Source organism: Rhinoraja longicauda, chromosome 19 (genome assembly GCF_053455715.1).
Source record: "Rhinoraja longicauda isolate Sanriku21f chromosome 19, sRhiLon1.1, whole genome shotgun sequence".
NCBI lineage: Eukaryota > Metazoa > Chordata > Chondrichthyes > Rajiformes > Arhynchobatidae > Rhinoraja > Rhinoraja longicauda.
Genome location: NC_135971.1, coordinates 1,003,716 through 1,026,053, shown reverse-complemented (window position 1 = coordinate 1,026,053; position 22,338 = coordinate 1,003,716). Strand labels below are relative to the sequence as shown.

At 48.0% G+C, this 22,338-nt stretch overlaps 1 protein-coding gene across 4 annotated transcripts in view; it reads right to left on the bottom strand.

Moving 5' to 3' along the window:
* LOC144602626 (uncharacterized) overlaps positions 1-22,338 on the bottom strand; it is a 61,381-nt gene that overhangs the window by 16,982 nt on the left and 22,061 nt on the right. For all 4 annotated transcript variants that reach the window (XM_078415754.1, XM_078415755.1, XM_078415756.1 and 1 more), the window contains 11 exons: positions 21,724-21,819; positions 20,176-20,271; positions 17,314-17,406; positions 15,900-15,995; positions 13,944-14,039; positions 8,790-8,882; positions 7,335-7,430; positions 5,787-5,882; positions 2,919-3,011; positions 1,149-1,244; positions 629-724 (listed from right to left, as the gene is read on the bottom strand). In XM_078415754.1, the coding sequence (XP_078271880.1) occupies positions 629-724; positions 1,149-1,244; positions 2,919-3,011; positions 5,787-5,882; positions 7,335-7,430; positions 8,790-8,882; positions 13,944-14,039; positions 15,900-15,995; positions 17,314-17,406; positions 20,176-20,271; positions 21,724-21,819 (1,047 nt within the window). The remainder of the gene's footprint in view (positions 1-628; positions 725-1,148; positions 1,245-2,918; positions 3,012-5,786; positions 5,883-7,334; positions 7,431-8,789; positions 8,883-13,943; positions 14,040-15,899; positions 15,996-17,313; positions 17,407-20,175; positions 20,272-21,723; positions 21,820-22,338) is intronic.

The following is a 22,338-nucleotide window of genomic DNA, read 5'->3' as shown; positions in this document are numbered from 1 at the left end:
CATTATTAGGCAGGAACTTGGGAGACTGAAATGGGGGCCGCTGTTGTTATGCAAGTCCAAATCTGACGTGGGAGTTTCACTGGGAAATGTCAATGTTCTCCGGAGATGCTGCTTGACCTGGTGAGTTAGTCCAGCACTTTGTGTCTTTTGTAACTGTGTGGAGATGATAAAATTGGTGAAGGTGCAGATGGTGAGGAAGGTTGTCAAAGTATTCAGCGGGATGTAGATTTGTGGGATGTAGATGTAGGAATGGGCAGAGAAACGGCAGATGGAATTTAATCCAAGTAAGTGTGAGGTGTTGCACTTTGGAAGGACATATTTCAGGAGAGATTATGGAGTTAATAGCGAGACCCTTGAGACCATTGATGTGCAGAGGGGGTTTGGTGTCCAAGTCCATAACAACCTGAAAGTGGCAATGATCAAAAGGCATATGGTATGCTTGCCTTCATCGGTCAAGGCATTGAGTATCAGAGGTAGTGGTTATCAAGGAGTCTTTTGTTTAGACAAGTGGACATGCAATGAATGGAGGGATATGGATTACATGCAGGCAGGGGAGATATGTTTAACAGCATGGATATTGTGGGACAATGGGCCTGTTCCTGTGCTTCATGGTCCCCACCACTGATACCTGAGCTTGCAGACCCTGCTGGGTCACTGGTCAATCCTTGACTTGAGTCTCCACTCGTTGATCCCTGGGGTTCCTGAGTTGTGCCCGACGGTGGATCTGGAAGAAGAGAATGGAGGCGGGAGAGGGAGGGTGAGAGATTAAAACAGAATGATCAGCTCATCAGGTGGGAAGTCGGCTGTAGACAAAGAGTCCGTGCGAACACCAACAAATACCAACTCTCACAGGTCACACGTCTCACCTTCAACATTGCATCCTCCTCGAACACGAGCTACGCCTCACTCCATTGTGAAGCCAGGCTTTTATAGAGTGCTCTCACACTCTCGTTCCGACTCTCTCTCTCTCTCTCCCCCTCTCTCTCTCTCTCTCTCCCTCTCTCTCGCTCCCTCACTCTCTCTCTCTCCCTGACTCTCTCTCTCTCCCCGACTCTTTCTCTCTGACTCTCTCTCTGTGACTCTCTTTCTCTCTCTCTCTCTGTGACTGGCCGCAAGGACAGGCGGCAACGTATGAGGGGGCTTGGTACCTGAGGACGTGTCTCCCACTGGAACGGAAGACGGTTCCTGGGTAGATTCTCCAGTTGATGATCCCTGGGTCTGTTCCACTGTGGAGATCTTGGGATCTGGAATGAAGGAACAGAGAGACGGTAGTGCGGCAACACCGCAACATGGCATCAAACTTCGAGATGTGTACAGCAATTCAAGGAGTGCCAATGTGGAGATATCAGCATCATCTGATATCCCGTCACCGACTCTCCATCAAAAACGTTCTTCACTCCACGTGCCCCCTCCCACTCCCCTTTAGAGTCAGGGTGAATTTCAGGGATTGACCATAGAGCACAGAAACAGGTCCATCGGCCCACCTCGTTCATGCTGACTTATCTGTTAGTCCCATTTGTCCACATGTTACCCATATTCCAGTAAAACGTTGTTATCCACGCACATGTCCAAGTGACTTTTACATTTTGTAATTGTATCTGCCTCAACTATCTTCTCCGGCAGTTTGTTCCATACATCCACCACACAACATGAAATGGTTGCCCATCATGCTCCTATTAAATCTTTCCCCTCTTATCTTAAATGTATGTCCTGTGGTTCTTGCTTCCCCAACTCTGGATAAAAGGTGCTGTGCATTCACCCTACCAATTCCCATCATAACCTAAAGCCTTCACTCACTGTGGGTCAGTCTGTCTTCAAAATACATTCTCCTCAAGCTCTCCACTTACTTTCCACTTCATCCTCATTCTCATGTTCATAAATCACTCTCGCTCCGACTCTCTCTCTCTCGCTCACTCTCTCTCTCTCTCTCTCTCTCCCTCACTCTCTCTCTCCCTCAATATCTCTCTCTCTTTCTCCCTCTCTCTCTCGCTCCCTCACTCTCTTTCTCTCCCTCACTCTCTCTCTCTCCCCGACTCTCTGTCTCTGACTCTCTCTCTCTGTGACTTTCTCTCTCTCACTGTGACTCTCTCTCTGACTCCAGCATTCAGCCCCTGCCCCTATGGGTCAGTCTGTCTTCAAAATACATTCTCCTCAAGCTCCCCACTTACTTTCCACTTCATCCTCAATCTCATGTTCATAAATTCATGTCAGAGGAACAGAATGAGGCAATTCGGCCCATCGACCACTCCGCCATTTATTCATGGCTGATACTGTATATCGTTCCCTGTCAACCATATTCTCCTTCTCGAAACCTTTGTCCATCTTCGTAATCAAAAACTGTCAATCTCCACTTTAAAAATACCATCGTCTTGGAGATACCAATGTCCACAGTCTTCTGTGGCAATGAATTCAACAGATTCACCACCCTCTGGCGAGATAAATCCTCCTCAGCTCGTATCTAAAGGTATGTCTCTTTATTCTGAGGCTGTGCCCATTGGCCCTATACTCTTTCAATACTGGAAACATCCTCTCCACATCCACTCTATCTAGGCCTCTCATTATAGGGTAAGTTTTGATGTGATCTCCCCCTCATCTTTCTAAACTCCAGCGAGTACAGGCCCGATCTCCAATCACACATTCCCTCCTTACCACCCGTTTGTTTCTTCTACAATTACTCGTTTCACACATTTCTACTTGCCCTTTCTCCTCCTCTCTCCACACCTCTCCGCCCCTCACTCTCCATCTCTACCCTCTCCGCAATGCTCCAACTCCACTCTCCCTGGGGTATTCTCCTCCCCCCACTCCAGTCCCCCTCCTCCCCCACCCCACACTCTCTGCTCCTCCACTCCAGACCCTCTCTTCTCAAGTTACCCTCCCCAACTTGTCCCCCACTGCTCCAATGATCCCTCCATCGATACCTGAGCTTGTATCATGTTCTGGGACGGTGGACAAATCCTCCCGGGGTTCGGGTGTTGTTTCCTGGGGTTTCTCAGTTGTTACGGATGATGGATCTGTAATAAAGTGTGGACAGACAGTGGGTGGAGTGGGGAAATAATCCAGCAGCTCTGTGGGATGGAAGGTGTCCGAAGTGCGTGGCCAACACCAGTCTCTGGTGACCCCAACGATTATCCATCCCTCTCCTGCATCCCCTCCCCCTCCGCTGCTTCATTCCATCCGTTACTCAATCATATCATATCATCATATATATACAGCCGGAATCTGTAATCAATGTAATCTGTCCATCATTATCCCTCTGACTTCATGGCCCTTCCCCTTGCCTTCTCACCCCTCTCTCCCCCCTTGCTCCCCCCTCTCTCCACCTCGCCCCCCTTGCCCACCAGCCTCTCTCCTCCTTCTCTATTCCCCCTCTTCCCATCGTACCCGGGGAGGGGAGGTGTGGTGAGGGGAACAGCTGGGTCCCGGGGTGGGAGGTTGGGTGGGGGGGGGGTGGGTGTTCCCCCAGCAGAGGGGGTAAGGTAGGACTCGATCATGATTGGAGGTGGGGGAGAGAAGCAACAGGTCACGTCCCCTTGATAACATATGATTAGTGTTTGTCTTCACTGGGCCTGCACTCGCTGGAGTTTAGAAGAATGACAGGGGACCTCATTGAAACTTGCCAAATAGTGAAAGGACTGGATTGAGTGAATGCAGAGGATGATTCCACAAGTGGGGGAATCTGGGACCAGAGGCCATAGCCTCCGAACAAAAGCAGATGAGGAGGCATTTCTTTAGCCAGATGGTGGTGAATCTGTGGACTTCATTGCCACAGATCGCTGTGGGGACCGTGTCAATGGATATTTCTTAGCTGGAGATTGATAGATTCGTGATCAGTATGGGTGTCAGGGGTCATGAGGAGAAGGCAGGAGGATGGGGTCGAGAGGGATAGATAGATTGAATGGTAGAATAGACTTGATGGGCCGATCGGCCTAATTCTGCTCCTAGAACTTCTGAGCTTGGTAACAGGGGGGAGTGGGTCTAGTGACAGGGTGGGGGCAATGTCCTCTGGGACTTGCTTCCCCGACCCGAGATAAACGATGTTGTGCATTCACCCTGACGTTTATACCCCATATGAGATCATCCCTCAGCCTCTTGTCATCCAAGGAATAAATTCCTAGCCAGTCCAACTTCTCCTTATTGCTCAGGCCGTTGTTCTTTGCAACATCCTCGTAAATCATCTCTGCAATCTTTCCAGCTTAAGAACATCTTTCCTATAATAGGAACCAAAGCTGATCACACACTCCACACGTGACCTCACCAACATGACATCACATCTTACCAATGACATCACGTTACCTCACAATGGTAACACGACATCTCCCAACTTATGTATTCAGTACCTTTACTGATGAAGACCAATGTACCAAAAGCCACCTTTGCCACCCTGTCGATCTGTAATGTCACCCTCTGTGAACTGTGCTCGTGAACAAGGACCAAGGGCCACAGTCTTAGAATAAAGGGGAGGCCATTTAAAACTGAGGTGAGAAGGAACTTTTTCACCAAGTGAATTTGTGGAATTCCCTGCCACAGAGGGCAGTGGAGGCCAAATCACTGGATGGATTTAAGAGAGAGTTAGATAGAGCTCTAAGGGTTGTGGAATCCAGGGATATGGGGAGAAGGCAGGCATGTATTACTGATTGTGGATGATCAGCCTAGATCACAATGAATGGCGGTGCTAGCTCGAAGGGCCGAATGGCCACCTCCTGCACCTATTTTCTATGTTTCCATGTTTCTAACACCTAAATCTTGCTGCTCTACGGCACTTCCCAGGGCCCTGCCATTTACTGATCCAGGGCACAAGCCTGGCCAGATGTTTCAGAGCATTTTGGAAAACGTTCCCATGTTGGGAACATAAATTATCTCTATAACTCTTCCCTCGACTGTCCAGCGACCATGACAGCCCTTTCAGGTGACGCAGAGATTCACTTGCACCTCCTCCAACCTCATCTACTGCACCCGCTGTTCTAGGAATAATGATTCATCTAACTTCAAGTCACACTTGCGTTCCCTCTCTGTCAGTCCCTCCCTCACCCTCGTCACTTTACTAGTTTCACTGTCGTGCTGCTTAGTTTCACTGTTGGTATCCACTTATTATCACCTTCTCCACAGACAACAAGGGACCATTGTGGGCTCCATTGTTCCTTGATACACGTCGATGGCTTTGATTGGATCTTTCCATACCTTTGATTCACTTGTTCTTTGTATATTTTCATATCTCTAGTTCCCCGCTCACCCGACTCTCAGTTTGAAGAAGGGTCTCGACCCGTTACGTCACCTATTCTTTTCTCCAGAGAAGCTGTCTAATCTGCTGTTACTCAAACATTTTTTGTCTATGTTCCATAGGTTTTTGGAGAGTTATGAATAACAATGGGTCTGGCCCTTGGGGGAAGGTAGTAAATGTGGGTAAGGCACATTACAGCATTATTAGGCAGGTGCGAGTGAGAATAAACTGGGAGCAGCTGTTTTTGGGGTAACTCCACCTCTGACGTGTACGTGTTCTACAGGAACGTGTGCTAGGACATTTATTGTTTGTGATATAAAAGGTGCACTTTGGGGGCTTGAATATAAGGGAAAATTATACAGTTAATCGCAAGAAGAATATTGATGTAGTTCTTGAGGTCCACATCCGTAAAAACATGAAAGTGGCAACACAAGTAGATACGGTAATAAGAAGGCACAGTCTTGAGGTCGAAATCCAAGGGGAATTGTTGTCCACTGCAGAACAAACTACTGTCCTCTCCAAAAGCTGGCCGCAAGGACAGGCAATAACGTATGAGGGGGCTTGGTACCTGAGGACGTGTCTCCCACTGGAACGGAAGACGGTTCCTGGGTAGATTCTCCAGTTGATGATCCCTGGGTCTGTTCCCCTGTGGAGATCCTGGGATCTGGAATGAAGGAACAGAGAGACGGTAGTGCGGCAACACCGCAACATGGCATCAAACTTCGAGCTGTGTACAGCAATTCAAGGAGTGCCAATGTGGAGATATCAGCATCATCTGATATCCCGTCACCCACTCTCCAACAAAAACGTTCTTCACTACACGTGCCCCCTCCCCCTCCCCTTTAGAGTCAGGGTGAATTTCAGGGACTGACCATAGAGCACAGAAACAGGTCCATCGGCCCACCTCGTTCATGCTGACTTATCTGTTAGTCCCATTTGTCCACATGTTGCCCATATTCCAGTAAAACGTTGTTATCCATGCACATGTCCAAGTGACTTTTACATTTTGTTATTGTATCTGCCTCAACTATCTTCTCCGGTAGTTTGTTCCATACATCCACCACACGACATGAAATGGTTGCCCATCATGCTCCTATTAAATCTTTCCCCTCTTATCTTAAATGTATGTCCTGTGGTTCTTGCTTCCCCAACTCTGGATAAAAGGTGCTGTGCATTCACCCTACCAATTCCCATCATAACCTAAAGCCTTCTTTACCACCCTATCTACTCGTGACTCCACTTTCAGGGAACTCTATCATTCACTATGCAGATCCTGTCCAGTTTGACTTCCCAAAATGCAACCATGTAACGACCAAGGGGAAGAACCTTCCCTTTTATGAGACAGGAAATGAGCCTCTCCTGGTGTTTCAGTGAGAGAGCATTTTGGCAACAAAGATTACAGCTCCATAGTTTTAAAAGAGTTGTGAATAGGTCTGTCTGGACCTTGGAGGAAGTATTAAATTGGTACAGGGTCCATTACAGCATTATTAGGCAGGAACTAGGGAGACTGAAATGGGGGCCGCTGTTGTTATGCAAGTCCAAATCTGACGTGGGAGTTTCACTGGGAAATGTCCATGTTCTCCGGAGATGCTGCTTGACCTGCTGAGTTAGTCCAGCACTTTGTGTCTTTTGTAACTGTGTGGAGATGATAAAATTGGTGAAGGTGCGGATGGTGAGGAAGGTTGTCAAAGTATTCAGCGGGATGTAGATTTGTGGGATGTTCATGTAGATGTAGGAATGGGCAGAGAAACTGCAGATGGAATTTAATCCAAGTAAGTGTGAGGTGTTGCACTTTGGAAGGCCATATTGCAGGAGAAAATATGGAGTTAATAGCGAGACCCTCGAGACCATTGATGTGCAGAGGGGGTTTGGTGTCCAAGTCCATAACAACCTGAAAGTGGCAATGATCAAAAGGCATATGGTATGCTTGTCCTCATCGGTCAGGGCATTGAGTATCAGAGGTAGTGGTTATCAAGGAGTCTTTTGTTTAGACAAGTGGACATGCAATGAATGGAGGGATATGGATTACATGCAGGCAGGGGAGATATGTTTAACAGCATGGATATTGTGGGACAATGGGACTGTTCCTGTGCTTCATGGTCCCCATCACTAATACCTGAGCTTGCAGACCCTGCTGGGTCACTGGTCAATCCTTGACTTGTGTCTCCACTCGTTGATCCCTGGGGTTCCTGAGTTGTGCCCGACGGTGGATCTGGAAGAAGAGAATGGAGGCGGGAGAGGGAGGGTGAGAGATTAAAACAGAATGATCAGCTCATCAGGTGGGAAGTCGGCTGTAGACAAAGAGTCCGTGCGAACACCAACAAATACTAACTCTCACAGGTCACACGTCTCACCTTCAACATTGCATCCTCCTCGAACACGAGCAACGCCTCGCTCCCTTGTGAAGCCAGGCTTTTACAGAGTGCTCTCACAATCTCGCTCCGACTCTCTCTCTCTCCGACTCTCTCTCTCCCCCACTCTCTCTCTCTCTCCCACTGTCCCTCTTCCTCACTCTCCCTCTCACTCACTCTCTCTCTCACACACTCTCTCTCACACTCTCTCTCACACTCTCTCACACTCTCTCACACTCTCTCTCCCTCACTCTATCTCTCCCTCACTCTCTCTCTCTCCCTCACTCTCCCTCTCTGCCCGACTCTCTCTCTCCCTGATTCTTTCTCTCTCCGACTCTCTCTCTCTGACTCTCTCTCGGTGACTTTGTCTCTCTCACTGCGACTCTCTCTCTGACTCCAGCATTCAGCCCCTGCCACTATGGGCCAGTCTGTCTTCAAAATACATTCTCCTCAAGCTCCCCACTTACTTTCCACTTCATCCTCAATCTCATGTTCATAAATTCATGCCAGAGGAACAGAATGAGGCGATTCGGCCCATCGATTACTCCGCCATTTAGTCATGGCTGATACTGTATATCGTTCCCTGTCAACCCTATTCTCCTTCTCCTCGAAACCTTTGTCCATCTTCGTAATCAAAAACTGTCAATCTCCACTTTAAAAATACCATCGTCTTGGAGATACCAATGTCCACAGCCTTCTGTGGCAATGAATTCAACAGATTCACCACACTCTGGCTAGATAAATCCTCCTCCTCAGCTCGTATCTAAAGGTATGTCTCTTTATTCTGAGGCTGTGCCCATTGGCCCTATCCTCTTTCAATACTGGAAACATCCTCTCCACATCCACTCTATCTAGGCCTCTCATTATAGGGTAAGTTTTGATGTGATCTCCCCCTCATCTTTCTAAACTCCAGCGAGTACAGGCCCGATCTCAAATCACACATTCCCTCCTTACCGCCCGTTTATTTCTTCTACACTTACTCGTTTCACACATTTCTATTTGCCCTTTCTCCTCCTCTCTCGAACCTCCGCCCCTCACTCTGAATAACTACCATCTCCGCAATGCTCCATCTCCACTCTCCCTGGGGTATTATCCTCCCCCCACTCCAGTCCCCCTCCTCCCCATCCCCACATTATCTGCTCCTCCACTCCAGACCCTCTCTTCTCAAGTTACGCTCCCCAACTTGTCCCCCACTGCTCCAATGATCCCTCCATCGATACCTGAGCTTGTATATGGTTCTGGGACGGTGGACAAATCCTCCCGGGGTTCGGGTGTTGTTTCCTGGGGTTTCTCAGTTGTTACGGATGATGGATCTGTAATAAAGTGTGGACAGACAGTGGGTGGAGTGGGGAAATAATCCAGCAGCTCTGTGGGATGGAAGGAGACCAAAGTGCGTGGCCAACACCAGTCTCTGGTGACCCCAACGATTATCCATCCCTCTCCTACAACCCATCTCCCTCCACTCCTTCATTCCATCCATTACTCAAAGCAATCTGTCCATCATTATCCCTCTGACTTCATGGCCCTTCCCCTTGCCTTCTCACCCCTCTCTCCCCCCTTGCTCCCCCCTCTCTCCACCTCGCCCCCCTTGCCCACCAGCCTCTCTCCTCCTTCTCTATCCCCCCTCTTCTCATCGTACCCGGGGAGGGGAGGTGTGGTGAGGGGAACAGCTGGGTCCCGGGGTGGGAGGTTGGGTGGGGGGGGGGGGTGCTCCCCCAGCAGAGGGGGTAAGGGAGGACTCGATCATGGTTGGAGGTGGGGGAGAGAAGCAACAGATCACGTCCCCTTGATAACATATGATTAGTGTTTGTCTTCACTGGGCCTGCACTCGCTGGAGTTTAGAAGGATGACAGGGGACCACATTGAAACTTGCCAAATAGTGAAAGGACTGGATTGAGTGAATGCAGAGGATGATTCCACAAGTGGGAGAATCTGGGACCAGAGGCCATAGCCTTCGAACAAAAGCAGATGTGGAGGCATTTCTTTAGCCAGATGGTGGTGAATCTGTGGAATTCATTGCCACAGATCGCTGTGGGGACCATGGCAATGGATATTTTTTAGCTGGAGATTGATAGATTCGTGATCAGTATGGGTGTCAGGGGTCATGAGGAGAAGGCAGGAGAATGGGATCGAGAGGGATAGATAGATTGAATGGTAGAATAGACTTGATGGGCCGAACGGCCTAATTCTGCTCCTAGAACTTCTGAGCTTGGTCACAGGGGGGAGTAAGTCTAGTGACAGGGTGGGGGCAATGTCCTCTGGGTCTTGCTTCCCCGACCCGAGATAAACGATGTTGTGCATTCACCCTGACGTTTATACCCCATATGAGATCACCCCTCAGCCTCTTGTCATCCAAGGAATAAATTCCTAGCCAGTCCAACTTCTCCTTATAGCTCAGGCCGTTGTTCCTTGCAACATCCTCGTAAATCATCTCTGCAATCTTTCCAGCTTAATAACATCTTTCCTATAATAGGAACCAAAACTGATCACACACTCCACACGTGACCTCACCAACATGACATCACAACTTACCAATGACATCACGTTACCTCACAATGGTAACACGACATCCCAGCTTATGTGTTCAGTACCTTTACTGATGAAGGCCAATGTACCAAAAGCCACCTTTACCACCCTGTCGACCTGTAATATCACCCTCAGGGAACTGTGCTCATGAACAAGGATCAGGGGCCACAGTCTAAGAATAAAGGGGAGGCCATTTAAAACTGTGGTGAGAAGGAACTTTTTCACCCAGTGAACTTGTGGAATTCTCTGCCACAGAGGGCAGTGGAGGTCAAATCATTGGATGGATTTAAGAGAGAGTTAGATAGAGCTCTAAGGGTTGTGGAATCCAGGATATGGGGAGAAGGCAGGCACGGATTACTGATGTTGATGATCAGCCATGATCACAATGAATGACGGTGCTAGCTCGAAGGGCCGAATGGCCCCCACCTGCACCTATTTTCTATGTTTCTATGTTTCTAACTCCCAAATCTTGCTGCTCTACGGCATTTCCCAAGGCCCTGCCATTCACTGATCCAGGGCACAAGCCTCGCCAGATGTTTCAGAGCATTTTGGAAAAAGTTCCCATTTTGGGAACATAAATTATCTCTATAACTCTTCCCTCGACTGTCCAGCGACCACGGCAGCCCTTTCAGGTGACGCAGAGATTCACTTGCATCTCCTTCAACCTCATCTACTGCACCCGCTGTGCTAGGAATATTTGATTTATCTAACTTCAAGTCACACTTGCGTTCCCTCTCTGTCAGTCCCTCCCTCACCCTCGTCACTTTACTAGTTTCACTGTCGTGCTGCTTAGTTTCACTGTTGGTATCCACTTATTATCACCTTCTCCACAGCCAACAAGGGACCATTGTGGGCTCCATTGTTGCTTGATACACGTCGATGGCTTGTTCTTATTCACTTGTTCAATAGACAATAGACAATAGGTGCAGGAGTAGGCCATTCAGCCCTTCGAGCCAGCACCGCCATTCAATGCGATCATGGCTGATCACTATCAATCAGTACCCCGTTCCTGCCTTCTCCCCATACCCCCTCACTCCGCTATCCTTAAGAGCTCTATCCAGCTCTCTCTTGAAAGCATCCAACGAACTGGCCTCCACTGCCTTCTGAGGCAGAGAATTCCACACCTTCACCACCCTCTGACTGAAAAAGTTCTTCCTCATCTCCGTTCTAAATGGCCTACCCCTTATTCTCAAACTGTGGCCCCTTGTTCTGGACTCCCCCAACATTGGGAACATGTTATCTGCCTCTAATGTGTCCAATCCCCTAATTATCTTATATGTTTCAATAAGATCCCCCCTCATCCTTCTAAATTCCAGTGTATACAAGCCCAATCGCTCCAGCCTTTCAACATACGACAGTCCCGCCATTCCGGGAATTAATCTAGTGAACCTACGCTGCACACCCTCCATAGCAAGAATATCCTTCCTCAAATTTGGAGACCAAAACTGCACACAGTACTCCAGGTGCGGTCTCACCAGGGCCCGGTACAACTGTAGAAGGACCTCTTTGCTCCTATACTCAACTCCTCTTGTTACGAAGGCCAACATTCCATTGGCTTTCTTCACTGCCTGCTGAACCTGCATGCTTCCTTTCATTGACTGATGCACTAGGACACCCAGATCTCGTTGAACTCCCCCTCCTCCTAACTTGACACCATTCAGATAATAATCTGCCTTTCTATTCTTACTTCCAAAGTGAATAACCTCACACTTATCTACATTAAACTGCATCTGCCATGTATCCGCCCACTCACACAACCTGTCCAGGTCACCCTGCAGCCTTATTGCATCTTCCTCACAATTCACACTACCCCCCAACTTAGTATCATCTGCAAATTTGCTAATGGTACTTTTAATCCCTTCGTCTAAGTCATTAATGTATATCGTAAATAGCTGGGGTCCCAGCACCGAACCTTGCGGTACCCCACTGGTCACTGCCTGCCATTCCGAAAGGGACCCATTTATCCCCACTCTTTGCTTTCTGTCTGTTAACCAATTTTCTATCCATGTCAGTACCCTACCCCCAATACCATGTGCCCTAATTTTGCCCACTAATCTCCTATGTGGGACCTTGTCGAAGGCTTTCTGAAAGTCGAGGTACACCACATCCACTGACTCTCCCTTGTCAATTTTCCTAGTTACATCCTCAAAAAATTCCAGTAGATTTGTCAAGCATGATTTCCCCTTCGTAAATCCATGCTGACTCGGAACGATCCCGTTACTGCTATCCAAATGCTCAGCAATTTCGTCTTTTATAATTGACTCCAGCATTTTCCCCACCACTGATGTCAGACTAACTGGTCTATAATTACCCGTTTTCTCTCTCCCTCCTTTCTTAAAAAGTGGGATAACATTTGCTATCCTCCAACTGATCCTGAATCTATAGAACATTGAAAAATGATCTCCAATGCTTCCACTATTTCTAGAGCCACCTCCTTAAGTACTCTGGGATGCAGACCATCAGGCCCTGGGGATTTATCAGCCTTCAGTCCCATCAGTCTACCCAAAACCATTTCCTGCCTAATGTGGATTTCCTTCAGTTCCTCCATCACCCTAGGTTCTCCAGCCCCTAGAACATTTGGGAGATTGTGTGTATCTTCCTCAGTGAAGACAGATCCAAAGTAACGGTTTAACTCGTCTGCCATTTCTTTGTTCCCCATAATAAATTCCCCTGCTTCTGTCTTCAAGGGACCCACATTTGCCTTGACTATTTTTTTCCTCTTCACGTACCTAAAAAAACTTTTGCTATCCTCCTTTATATTATTGGCTAGTTTACCCTCGTACCTCATCTTTTCTCCTCGTATTGCCTTTTTAGTTAACTTTTGTTGCTCTTTAAAAGAGTCCCAATCCTCTGTCTTCCCACTCTTCTTTGCTATGTTATACTTCCTCTCCTTAATTTTTATGCTGTCCCTGACTTCCCTTGTCAGCCACAGGTGTCTCTTACTCCCCTTAGAGTCTTTCCACCTCTTTGGAATAAATTGATCCTGCAACCTCTGCATTATTCCCAGGAATACTTGCCATTGCTGTTCTACCGTCTTCCCTGCTAGGGCCTCCTTCCAATCAATTTTGGCCAGCTCCCGCCTCATGCCTCTGTAATCCCCTTTGCTATACTGTAATACCGACACTTCCGATTTTCCCTTCTGCCTTTCCATTTGCAGAGTAAAACTTATCATGTTGTGATCACTGCCTCCTAATGGCTCTTTTACCTCTAGTCCCCTTATCAGATCAGGATCATTACACAACACTAAATCCAGAATTTCTTTGTATATTTTCATATCTCTAGTTCCCCGCTCACCTGACTCTCAGTTTGACGAAGGGTCTCGACCCGATACGTCACCTATTCTTTTCTCCAGAGAAGCTGTCTAATCTGCTGTTACTCAAACATTTTTTGTCTATGTTCCATAATTTTTTGGAGAGTTATGAATAACAATGTGTCTGGCCCTTGGGGAAGGTATTAAATGTGGGTAAGGCACATTACAGCATTATTGGGCAGGAGCGAGTGAGAGTAAACTGGGAGCAGCTGTTTTTGGGGTAACTCCACCTCTGACGTGTACGTGTTCTGCAGGAACGTGTGCTAGGACCTTTATTTTTTGTGATATAAAAGGTGCACTTTGGGGGCTTGAATATAAGGGGAAATTATACAGTTAATCGCAAGAAGAATATTGATGTAGTTCTTGAGGTCCAAATCCGTAAAAACATGAAAGTGGCAACACAAGTAGATACGGTAATAAGAAGGCACAGTCTTGAGGTCCAAATCCAAGGGGAATTGTTGTAACTGCAGAACAAACTACTGTCCTCTCCAAAAGCTGGCCGCAAGGACAGGCGGCAACATATGAGGGGGCTTGGTACCTGAGGACGTGTCTCCCACTGGAACGGAAGACGGTTCCTGGGTAGATTCTCCAGTTGATGATCCCTGGGTCTGTTCTCCTGTGGAGATCTTGGGATCTGGAATGAAGGAACAGAGAGACGGTAGTGCGGCAACACCGCAACATGGCATCAAACTTCGAGATGTGTACAGCAATTCAAGGAGTGCCAATGTGGAGATATCAACATCATCTGATATCCCGTCACCCACTCTTCATCAAAAACGTTCTTCACTCCACGTGGCCCCTCCCACTCCCCTTTAGAGTCAGGGTGAATTTCAGGGATTGACCATAGAGCACAGAAACAGGTCCATCGGCCCACCTCGTTCATGCCGACTTATCTGTTAGTCCCATTTGTCCACATGTTGCCCATATTCCAGTAAAACGTTGTTATCCACGCACATGTCCAAGTGACTTTTACATCTTGTTATTGTATCTGCCTCAACTATCTTCTCCGGCAGTTTGTTCCATACATCCACCACACAACATGAAATGGTTGCCCATCATGCTCCTATTAAATCTTTCCACTCTTATCTTAAATGTATGTCCTGTGGTTCTTGCTTCCCCAACTCTGGATAAAAGGTGCTGTGCATTCACCCTACCAATTCCCATCATAACCTAAAGCCTTCTTTACCACCCTATCTACTCGTGACTCCACTTTCAGGGAACTCTATCATTCACTCTGTCTGTCCTGTCCAGTTTGACTTCCCAACATGCAACCATGTAACGACCAAGGGGAAGAACCTTCCCTTTTATGAGCCAGGAAATGAGCCTCTCCTGGTGTTTCAGTGAGAGAGCATTTTGGCAACAAAGATTACAGCTCCATAGTTTTAAGAGAGTTATGAATAGGTCTGTCTCTACCTTGGAGGAAGTATTAAATTGGTACAGGGTCCATTACAGCATTATTAGGCAGGAACTAGAGAGATTGAAATGGGGGCCACTGTTGTTATGCAAGTCCAAATCTGACGTGGGAGTTTCACTGGGAAATGTCCATGTTCTCCGGAGATGCTGCTTGACCTGCTGAGTTAGTCCAGCACTTTGTGTCTTTTGTAACTGTGTGGAGATGATAAAATTGGTGAAGGTGCGGATGGTGAGGAAGGTTGTCAAAGTATTCAGCGGGATGTAGATTTGTGGGATGTTCATGTAGATGTAGGAATGGGCAGAGAAACTGCAGATGGAATTTAATCCAAGTGTGAGGTGTTGCACTTTGGAAGGATGAGGGGGGATCTTATTGAAACATATAAGATAATTAGGGGATTGGACACATTAGAGGCAGATAACATGTTCCCAATGTTGGGGGAGTCCAGAACAAGGGGCCACAGTTTGAGAATAAGGGGTAGGCCATTTAGAACGGAGATGAGGAAGAACTTTTTCAGTCAGAGGGTGGTGAAGGTGTGGAATTCTCTGCCTCAGAAGGCAGTGGAGGCCAGTTCGTTGGATGCTTTCAAGAGAGAGCTGGATAGAGCTCTTAAGGATAGCGGAGTGAGGGGGTATGGGGAGAAGGCAGGAACGGGGTACTGATTGGTAGTGATCAGCCATGATCGCATTGAATGGCGGTGCTGGCTCGAAGGGCTGAATGGCCTACTCCTGCACCTATTGTCTATTGTCTATTGTCTATTGTCTATTGCCATATTGCAGGAGAAAATATGGAGTTAATAGCGAGACCCTCGAGACCATTGATGTGCAGAGGGGGTTTGGTGTCCAAGTCCATAACAACCTGAAAGTGGCAATGATCAAAAGGCATATGGTATGCTTGTCCTCATCGGTCAGGGCATTGAGTATCAGAGGTAGTGGTTATCAAGGAGTCTTTTGTTTAGGCAAGTGGACATGCAATGAATGGAGGGGTATGGATTACATGCAGGCAGGGGAGATATGTTTAACAGCATGGATATTGTGGGACAATGGGCCTGTTCCTGTGCTTCATGGTCCCCACCACTAATACCTGAGCTTGCAGACCCTGCTGGGTCACTGGTCAATCCTTGACTTGAGTCTCCACTCGTTGATCCCTGGGGTTCCTGAGTTGTGCCCGACGGTGGATCTGGAAGAAGAGAATGGAGGCGGGAGAGGGAGGGTGAGAGATTAAAACAGAATGATCAGCTCATCAGGTGGGAAGTCGGCTGTAGACAAAGAGTCCGTGCGAACACCAACAAATACTAACTCTCACAGGTCACACGTCTCACCTTCAACATTGCATCCTCCTCGAACACGAGCTACGCCTCACTCCCTTGTGAAGCCAGGCTTTTACAGAGTGCTCTCACACTCTCGCTCCGACTCTCTCTCTCTCCGACTCTCTCTCTCCCTCACTCTCCCTCTCACTCACTCTCTCTCTCACACACTCTCTCTCACACTCTCTCTCACACTCTCTCACACTCTCTCTCCCTCACTCTCTCTCTCCCTCACTCTCTCTCTCTCCCTCACTCTCTCTCTCCCCCTCACTCTCTCTCTCTCCCTGATTCTCTCTCTCCCCGACTCTCTCTCTCTGACTCTCTCTCTGTGACTTTCTCTCTCTCACTGTGACTATCTCTCTGACCCCAGCATTCAGCCCCTGCCCCTATGGGTCAGTCTGTCTTCAAAATACATTCTCCTCAAGCTCTCCACTTACTTTCCACTTCATCCTCAATCTCATGTTCATAAATTCATGTCAGAGGAACAGAATGAGGCAATTCGCCCATCGACCACTCCACCATTTACTCATGGCTGATACTGTATATCGTTCCCCGCCAACCTTATTCACCTTCTCCTCGAAACCTTTGTCCATCTTCGTAATCAAAACTGTCAATCTCCACTTTAAATATACCATCGTCTTGGAGATACCAATGTCCACAGCCTTCTGTGGCAATGAATTCAACAGATTCATCACCCTCTGGCGAGATAAATCCTCCTCCTCAGCTCGTATCTCAAGGTATGTCTCTTTATTCTGAGGCTGTGCCCATTGGCCCTATACTCTTTCAATACTGGAAACATCCTCTCCACATCCATTCTATCTAGGCCTCTCATTATAGGGTAAGTTTTGATGTGATCTCCCCCTCATCTTTCTAAACTCCAGCGAGTACAGGCCCGATCTCCAATCACACATTCCCTCCTTACCGCCCGTTTAATTCTTCTACAATTACTCGTTTCACACATTTCTACTTGCCCTTTCTCCTCCTCTCTCCACACCCCTCCGCCCCTCACTCTCCATCTCTACCCTCTCCGCAATGCTCCAACTCCACTCTCCCTGGGGTATTCTCCTCCCCCCACTCCAGACCCCCTCCTCCCCCACCCCACACTCTCTGCTCCTCCACTCCAGACCCTCTCTTCTCAAGTTACCCTCCCCAACTTGTCCCCCACTGCTCCAATGATCCCTCCATCGATACCTGAGCTTGTATCATGTTCTGGGACGGTGGACAAATCCTCCCGTGGTTCGGGTGTTGTTTCCTGGGGTTCCTCAGTTGGTACGGAGGCTGGATCTGTAATAAAGTGTGGACAGACAGTGGGTGGAGTGGGGAAATAATCCAGCAGCTCTGTGGGATGGAAGGTGTCCGAAGTGCGTGGCCAACACCAGTCTCTGGTGACCACAACGATTATCAATCACTCACCTGCATCCCCTCTCCATCCACACCTTCATTCCATCCATTACTCAATGCAATCTGTCCATCATTATCCCTCTGACTTCATGGCCCTTCCCCTTGCCTTCTCACCCCTCTCTCCCCCCTTGCTCCCCCCTCTCTCCACCTCGCCCCCCTTGCCCACCAGCCTCTCTCCTCCTTCTCTATTCCCCCTCTTCTCATCGTACCTGGGGAGGGGAGGTGTGGTGAGGGGAACAGCTGGGTCCCGGGGTGGGAGGTTGGGTGGGGGGGAGGAACAGCTGGGTCCCGGGGTGGGAGGTTGGGTGGGGGGGGTGGGTGTTCCCCCAGCAGAGGGGGTAAGGTAGGACTCGATCCTGATTGGAGGTGGGGGAGAGAAGCAACAGATCATGTCCCCTTGATAACATATGATTAGTGTTTGTCTTCACTGGGCCTGCACTCGCTGGAGTTTAGAAGGATGACAGGGGACCTCATTGAAACTTGCCAAATAGTGAAAGGACTGGATTGAGTGAATGCAGAGGATGATTCCACAAGTGGGAGAATCTGGGACCAGAGGCCATAGCCTCCGAACAAAAGCAGATGAGGAGGCATTTCTTTAGCCAGATGGTGATGAATCTGTGGACTTCATTACCACAGATCGCTGTGGGGACCGTGTCAATGGATATTTGTTAGCTGGAGATTGATAGATTCGTGATCAGTATGGGTGTCAGGGGTCATGAGAAGAAGGCAGGAGAATGGGGACGAGAGGGATAGATAGATTGAATGGTAGAATAGACTTGATGGGCCGAACGGCCTAATTCTGCTCCTAGAACTTCTGAGCTTGGTCACAGGGGGGAGTGGGTCTAGTGACAGGGTGGGGGCAATGTCCTCTGGGTCTTGCTTCCCCGACCCGAGATAAACGATGTTGTGCATTCACCCTGACGTTGATACCCCATATGAGATCATCCCTCAGCCTCTTGTCATCCAAGGAATAAATTCCTAGCCAGTCCAACTTCTCCTTATTGCTCAGGCCGTTGTTCTTTGCAACATCCTCGTAAATCATCTCTGCAATCTTTCCAGCTTAAGAACATCTTTCCTATAATAGGAACCAAAGCTGATCACACACTCCACACGTGACCTCACCAACATGACATCACAACTTACCAATGACATCACGTTACCTCACAATGGTAACACGACATCTCCCAACTTATGTATTCAGTACCTTTACTGATGAAGGCCAATGTACCAAAAGCCACCTTTGCCACCCTGTCGATCTGTAATGTCACCCTCTGTGAACTGTGCTCGTGAACAAGGACCAAGGGCCACAGTCTTAGAATAAAGGGGAGGCCATTTAAAACTGAGGTGAGAAGGAACTTTTTCACCAAGTGAATTTGTGGAATTCCCTGCCACAGAGGGCAGTGGAGGCCAAATCACTGGATGGATTTAAGAGAGAGTTAGATAGAGCTCTAAGGGTTGTGGAATCCAGGGATATGGGGAGAAGGCAGGCATGTATTACTGATTGTGGATGATCAGCCTAGATCACAATGAATGGCGGTGCTAGCTCGAAGGGCCGAATGGCCACCTCCTGCACCTATTTTCTATGTTTCCATGTTTCTAACACCTAAATCTTGCTGCTCTACGGCACTTCCCAGGGCCCTGCCATTTACTGATCCAGGGCACAAGCCTGGCCAGATGTTTCAGAGCATTTTGGAAAACGTTCCCATGTTGGGAACATAAATTATCTCTATAACTCTTCCCTCGACTGTCCAGCGACCATGACAGCCCTTTCAGGTGACGCAGAGATTCACTTGCACCTCCTCCAACCTCATCTACTGCACCCGCTGTTCTAGGAATAATGATTCATCTAACTTCAAGTCACACTTGTGTTCCCTCTCTGTCAGTCCCTCCCTCACCCTCGTCACTTTACTAGTTTCACTGTCGTGCTGCTTAGTTTCACTGTTGGTATCCACTTATTATCACCTTCTCCACAGACAACAAGGGACCATTGTGGGCTCCATTGTTCCTTGATACACGTCGATGGCTTTGATTGGATCTTTCCATACCTTTTATTCACTTGTTCTTTGTATATTTTCATATCTCTAGTTCCCCGCTCACCCGACTCTCAGTTTGAAGAAGGGTCTCGACCCGTTACGTCACCTATTATTTTCTCCAGAGAAGCTGTCTAATCTGCTGTTACTCAAACATTTTTTGTCTATGTTCCATAGGTTTTTGGAGAGTTATGAATAACAATGGGTCTGGCCCTTGGGGGAAGGTAGTAAATGTGGGTAAGGCACATTACAGCATTATTGGGTAGGTGCGAGTGAGAGTAAACTGGGAGCAGCTGTTTTTGGGTAACTCCACCTCTGACGTGTACGTGTTCTGCAGGAACGTGTGCTAGGACATTTATTGTTTGTGATATAAAAGGTGCACTTTGGGGCCTTGAATATAAGGGGAAATTATACAGTTAATCGCAAGAAGAATATTGATGTAGTTCTTGAGGTCCACATCCGTAAAAACATGAAAGTGGCAACACAAGTAGATACGGTAATAAGAAGGCACAGTCTTGAGGTCGAAATCCAAGGGGAATTGTTGTCCACTGCAGAACAAACTACTGTCCTCTCCAAAAGCTGGCCGCAAGGACAGGCAATAACGTATGAGGGGGCTTGGTACCTGAGGACGTGTCTCCCACTGGAACGGAAGACGGTTCCTGGGTAGATTCTCCAGTTGATGATCCCTGGGTCTGTTCCCCTGTGGAGATCCTGGGATCTGGAATGAAGGAACAGAGAGACGGTAGTGCGGCAACACCGCAACATGGCATCAAACTTCGAGATGTGTACAGCAATTCAAGGAGTGCCAATGTGGAGATATCAGCATCATCTGATATCCCGTCACCCACTCTCCAACAAAAACGTTCTTCACTCCACGTGCCCCCTCCCCCTCCCCTTTAGAGTCAGGGTGAATTTCAGGGACTGACCATAGAGCACAGAAACAGGTCCATCGGCCCACCTCGTCCATGCTGACTTATCTGTTAGTCCCATTTGTCCACATGTTGCCCATATTCCAGTAAAACGTTGTTATCCATGTACATGTCCAAGTGACTTTTACATTTTGTTATTGTATCTGCCTCAACTATCTTCTCCGGCAGTTTGTTCCATACATCCACCACACAACATGAAATGGTTGCCCATCATGCTCCTATTAAATCTTTCCCCTCTTATCTTAAATTTATGTCCTGTGGTTCTTGCTTCCCCAACTCTGGATAAAAGGTGCTGTGCATTCACCCTACCAATTCCCATCATAACCTAAAGCCTTCTTTACCACCCTATCTACTCGTGACTCCACTTTCAGGGAACTCTATCATTCACTCTGTCGGTCCTGTCCAGTTTGACTTCCCAACATGCAACCATGTAACGACCAAGGGGAAGAACCTTCCCTTTTATGAGACAGGAAATGAGCCTCTCCTGGTGTTTCAGTGAGAGAGCATTTTGGCAACAAAAATTACAGCTCCATAGTTTTAAAAGAGTTGTGAATAGGTCTGTCTGGACCTTGGAGGAAGTATTAAATTGGTACAGGGTCCATTACAGCATTATTAGGCAGGAACTAGGGAGACTGAAATGGGGGCCGCTGTTGTTATGCAAGTCCAAATCTGACGTGGGAGTTTCACTGGGAAATGTCCATGTTCTCCGGAGATGCTGCTTGACCTGCTGAGTTAGTCCAGCACTTTGTGTCTTTTGTAACTGTGTGGAGATGATAAAATTGGTGAAGGTGCGGATGGTGAGGAAGGTTGTCAAAGTATTCAGCGGGATGTAGATTTGTGGGATGTTCATGTAGATGTAGGAATGGGCAGAGAAACTGCAGATGGAATTTAATCCAAGTAAGTGTGAGGTGTTGCACTTTGGAAGGCCATATTGCAGGAGAAAATATGGAGTTAATAGCGAGACCCTCGAGACCATTGATGTGCAGAGGGGGTTTGGTGTCCAAGTCCATAACAACCTGAAAGTGGCAATGATCAAAAGGCATATGGTATGCTTGTCCTCATCGGTCAGGGCATTGAGTATCAGAGGTAGTGGTTATCAAGGAGTCTTTTGTTTAGACAAGTGGACATGCAATGAATGGAGGGATATGGATTACATGCAGGCAGGGGAGATATGTTTAACAGCATGGATATTGTGGGACAATGGGACTGTTCCTGTGCTTCCTGGTCCCCATCACTGATACCTGAGCTTGCAGACCCTGCTGGGTCACTGGTCAATCCTTGACTTGTGTCTCCACTCGTTGATCCCTGGGGTTCCTGAGTTGTGCCCGACGGTGGATCTGGAAAAAGAGAATGGAGGCGGGAGAGGGAGGGTGAGAGATTAAAACAGAATGATCAGCTCATCAGGTGGGAAGTCGGCTGTAGACAAAGTGTCCGTGCGAACACCAACAAATACCAACTCTCACAGGTCACACGTCTCACCTTCAACATTGCATCCTCCTCGAACACGAGCAACGCCTCGCTCCCTTGTGAAGCCAGGCTTTTACAGAGTGCTCTCACAATCTCGCTCCGACTCTCTCTCTCTCCGACTCTCTCTCTCCCCCACTCTCTCTCTCTCTCCCACTGTCCCTCTTCCTCACTCTCCCTCTCACTCACTCTCTCTCTCACACACTCTCTCTCACACTCTCTCTCACACTCTCTCACACTCTCTCACACTCTCTCTCCCTCACTCTATCTCTCCCTCACTCTCTCTCTCTCCCTCACTCTCCCTCTCTGCCCGACTCTCTCTCTCCCTGATTCTTTCTCTCTCCGACTCTCTCTCTCTGACTCTCTCTCGGTGACTTTGTCTCTCTCACTGC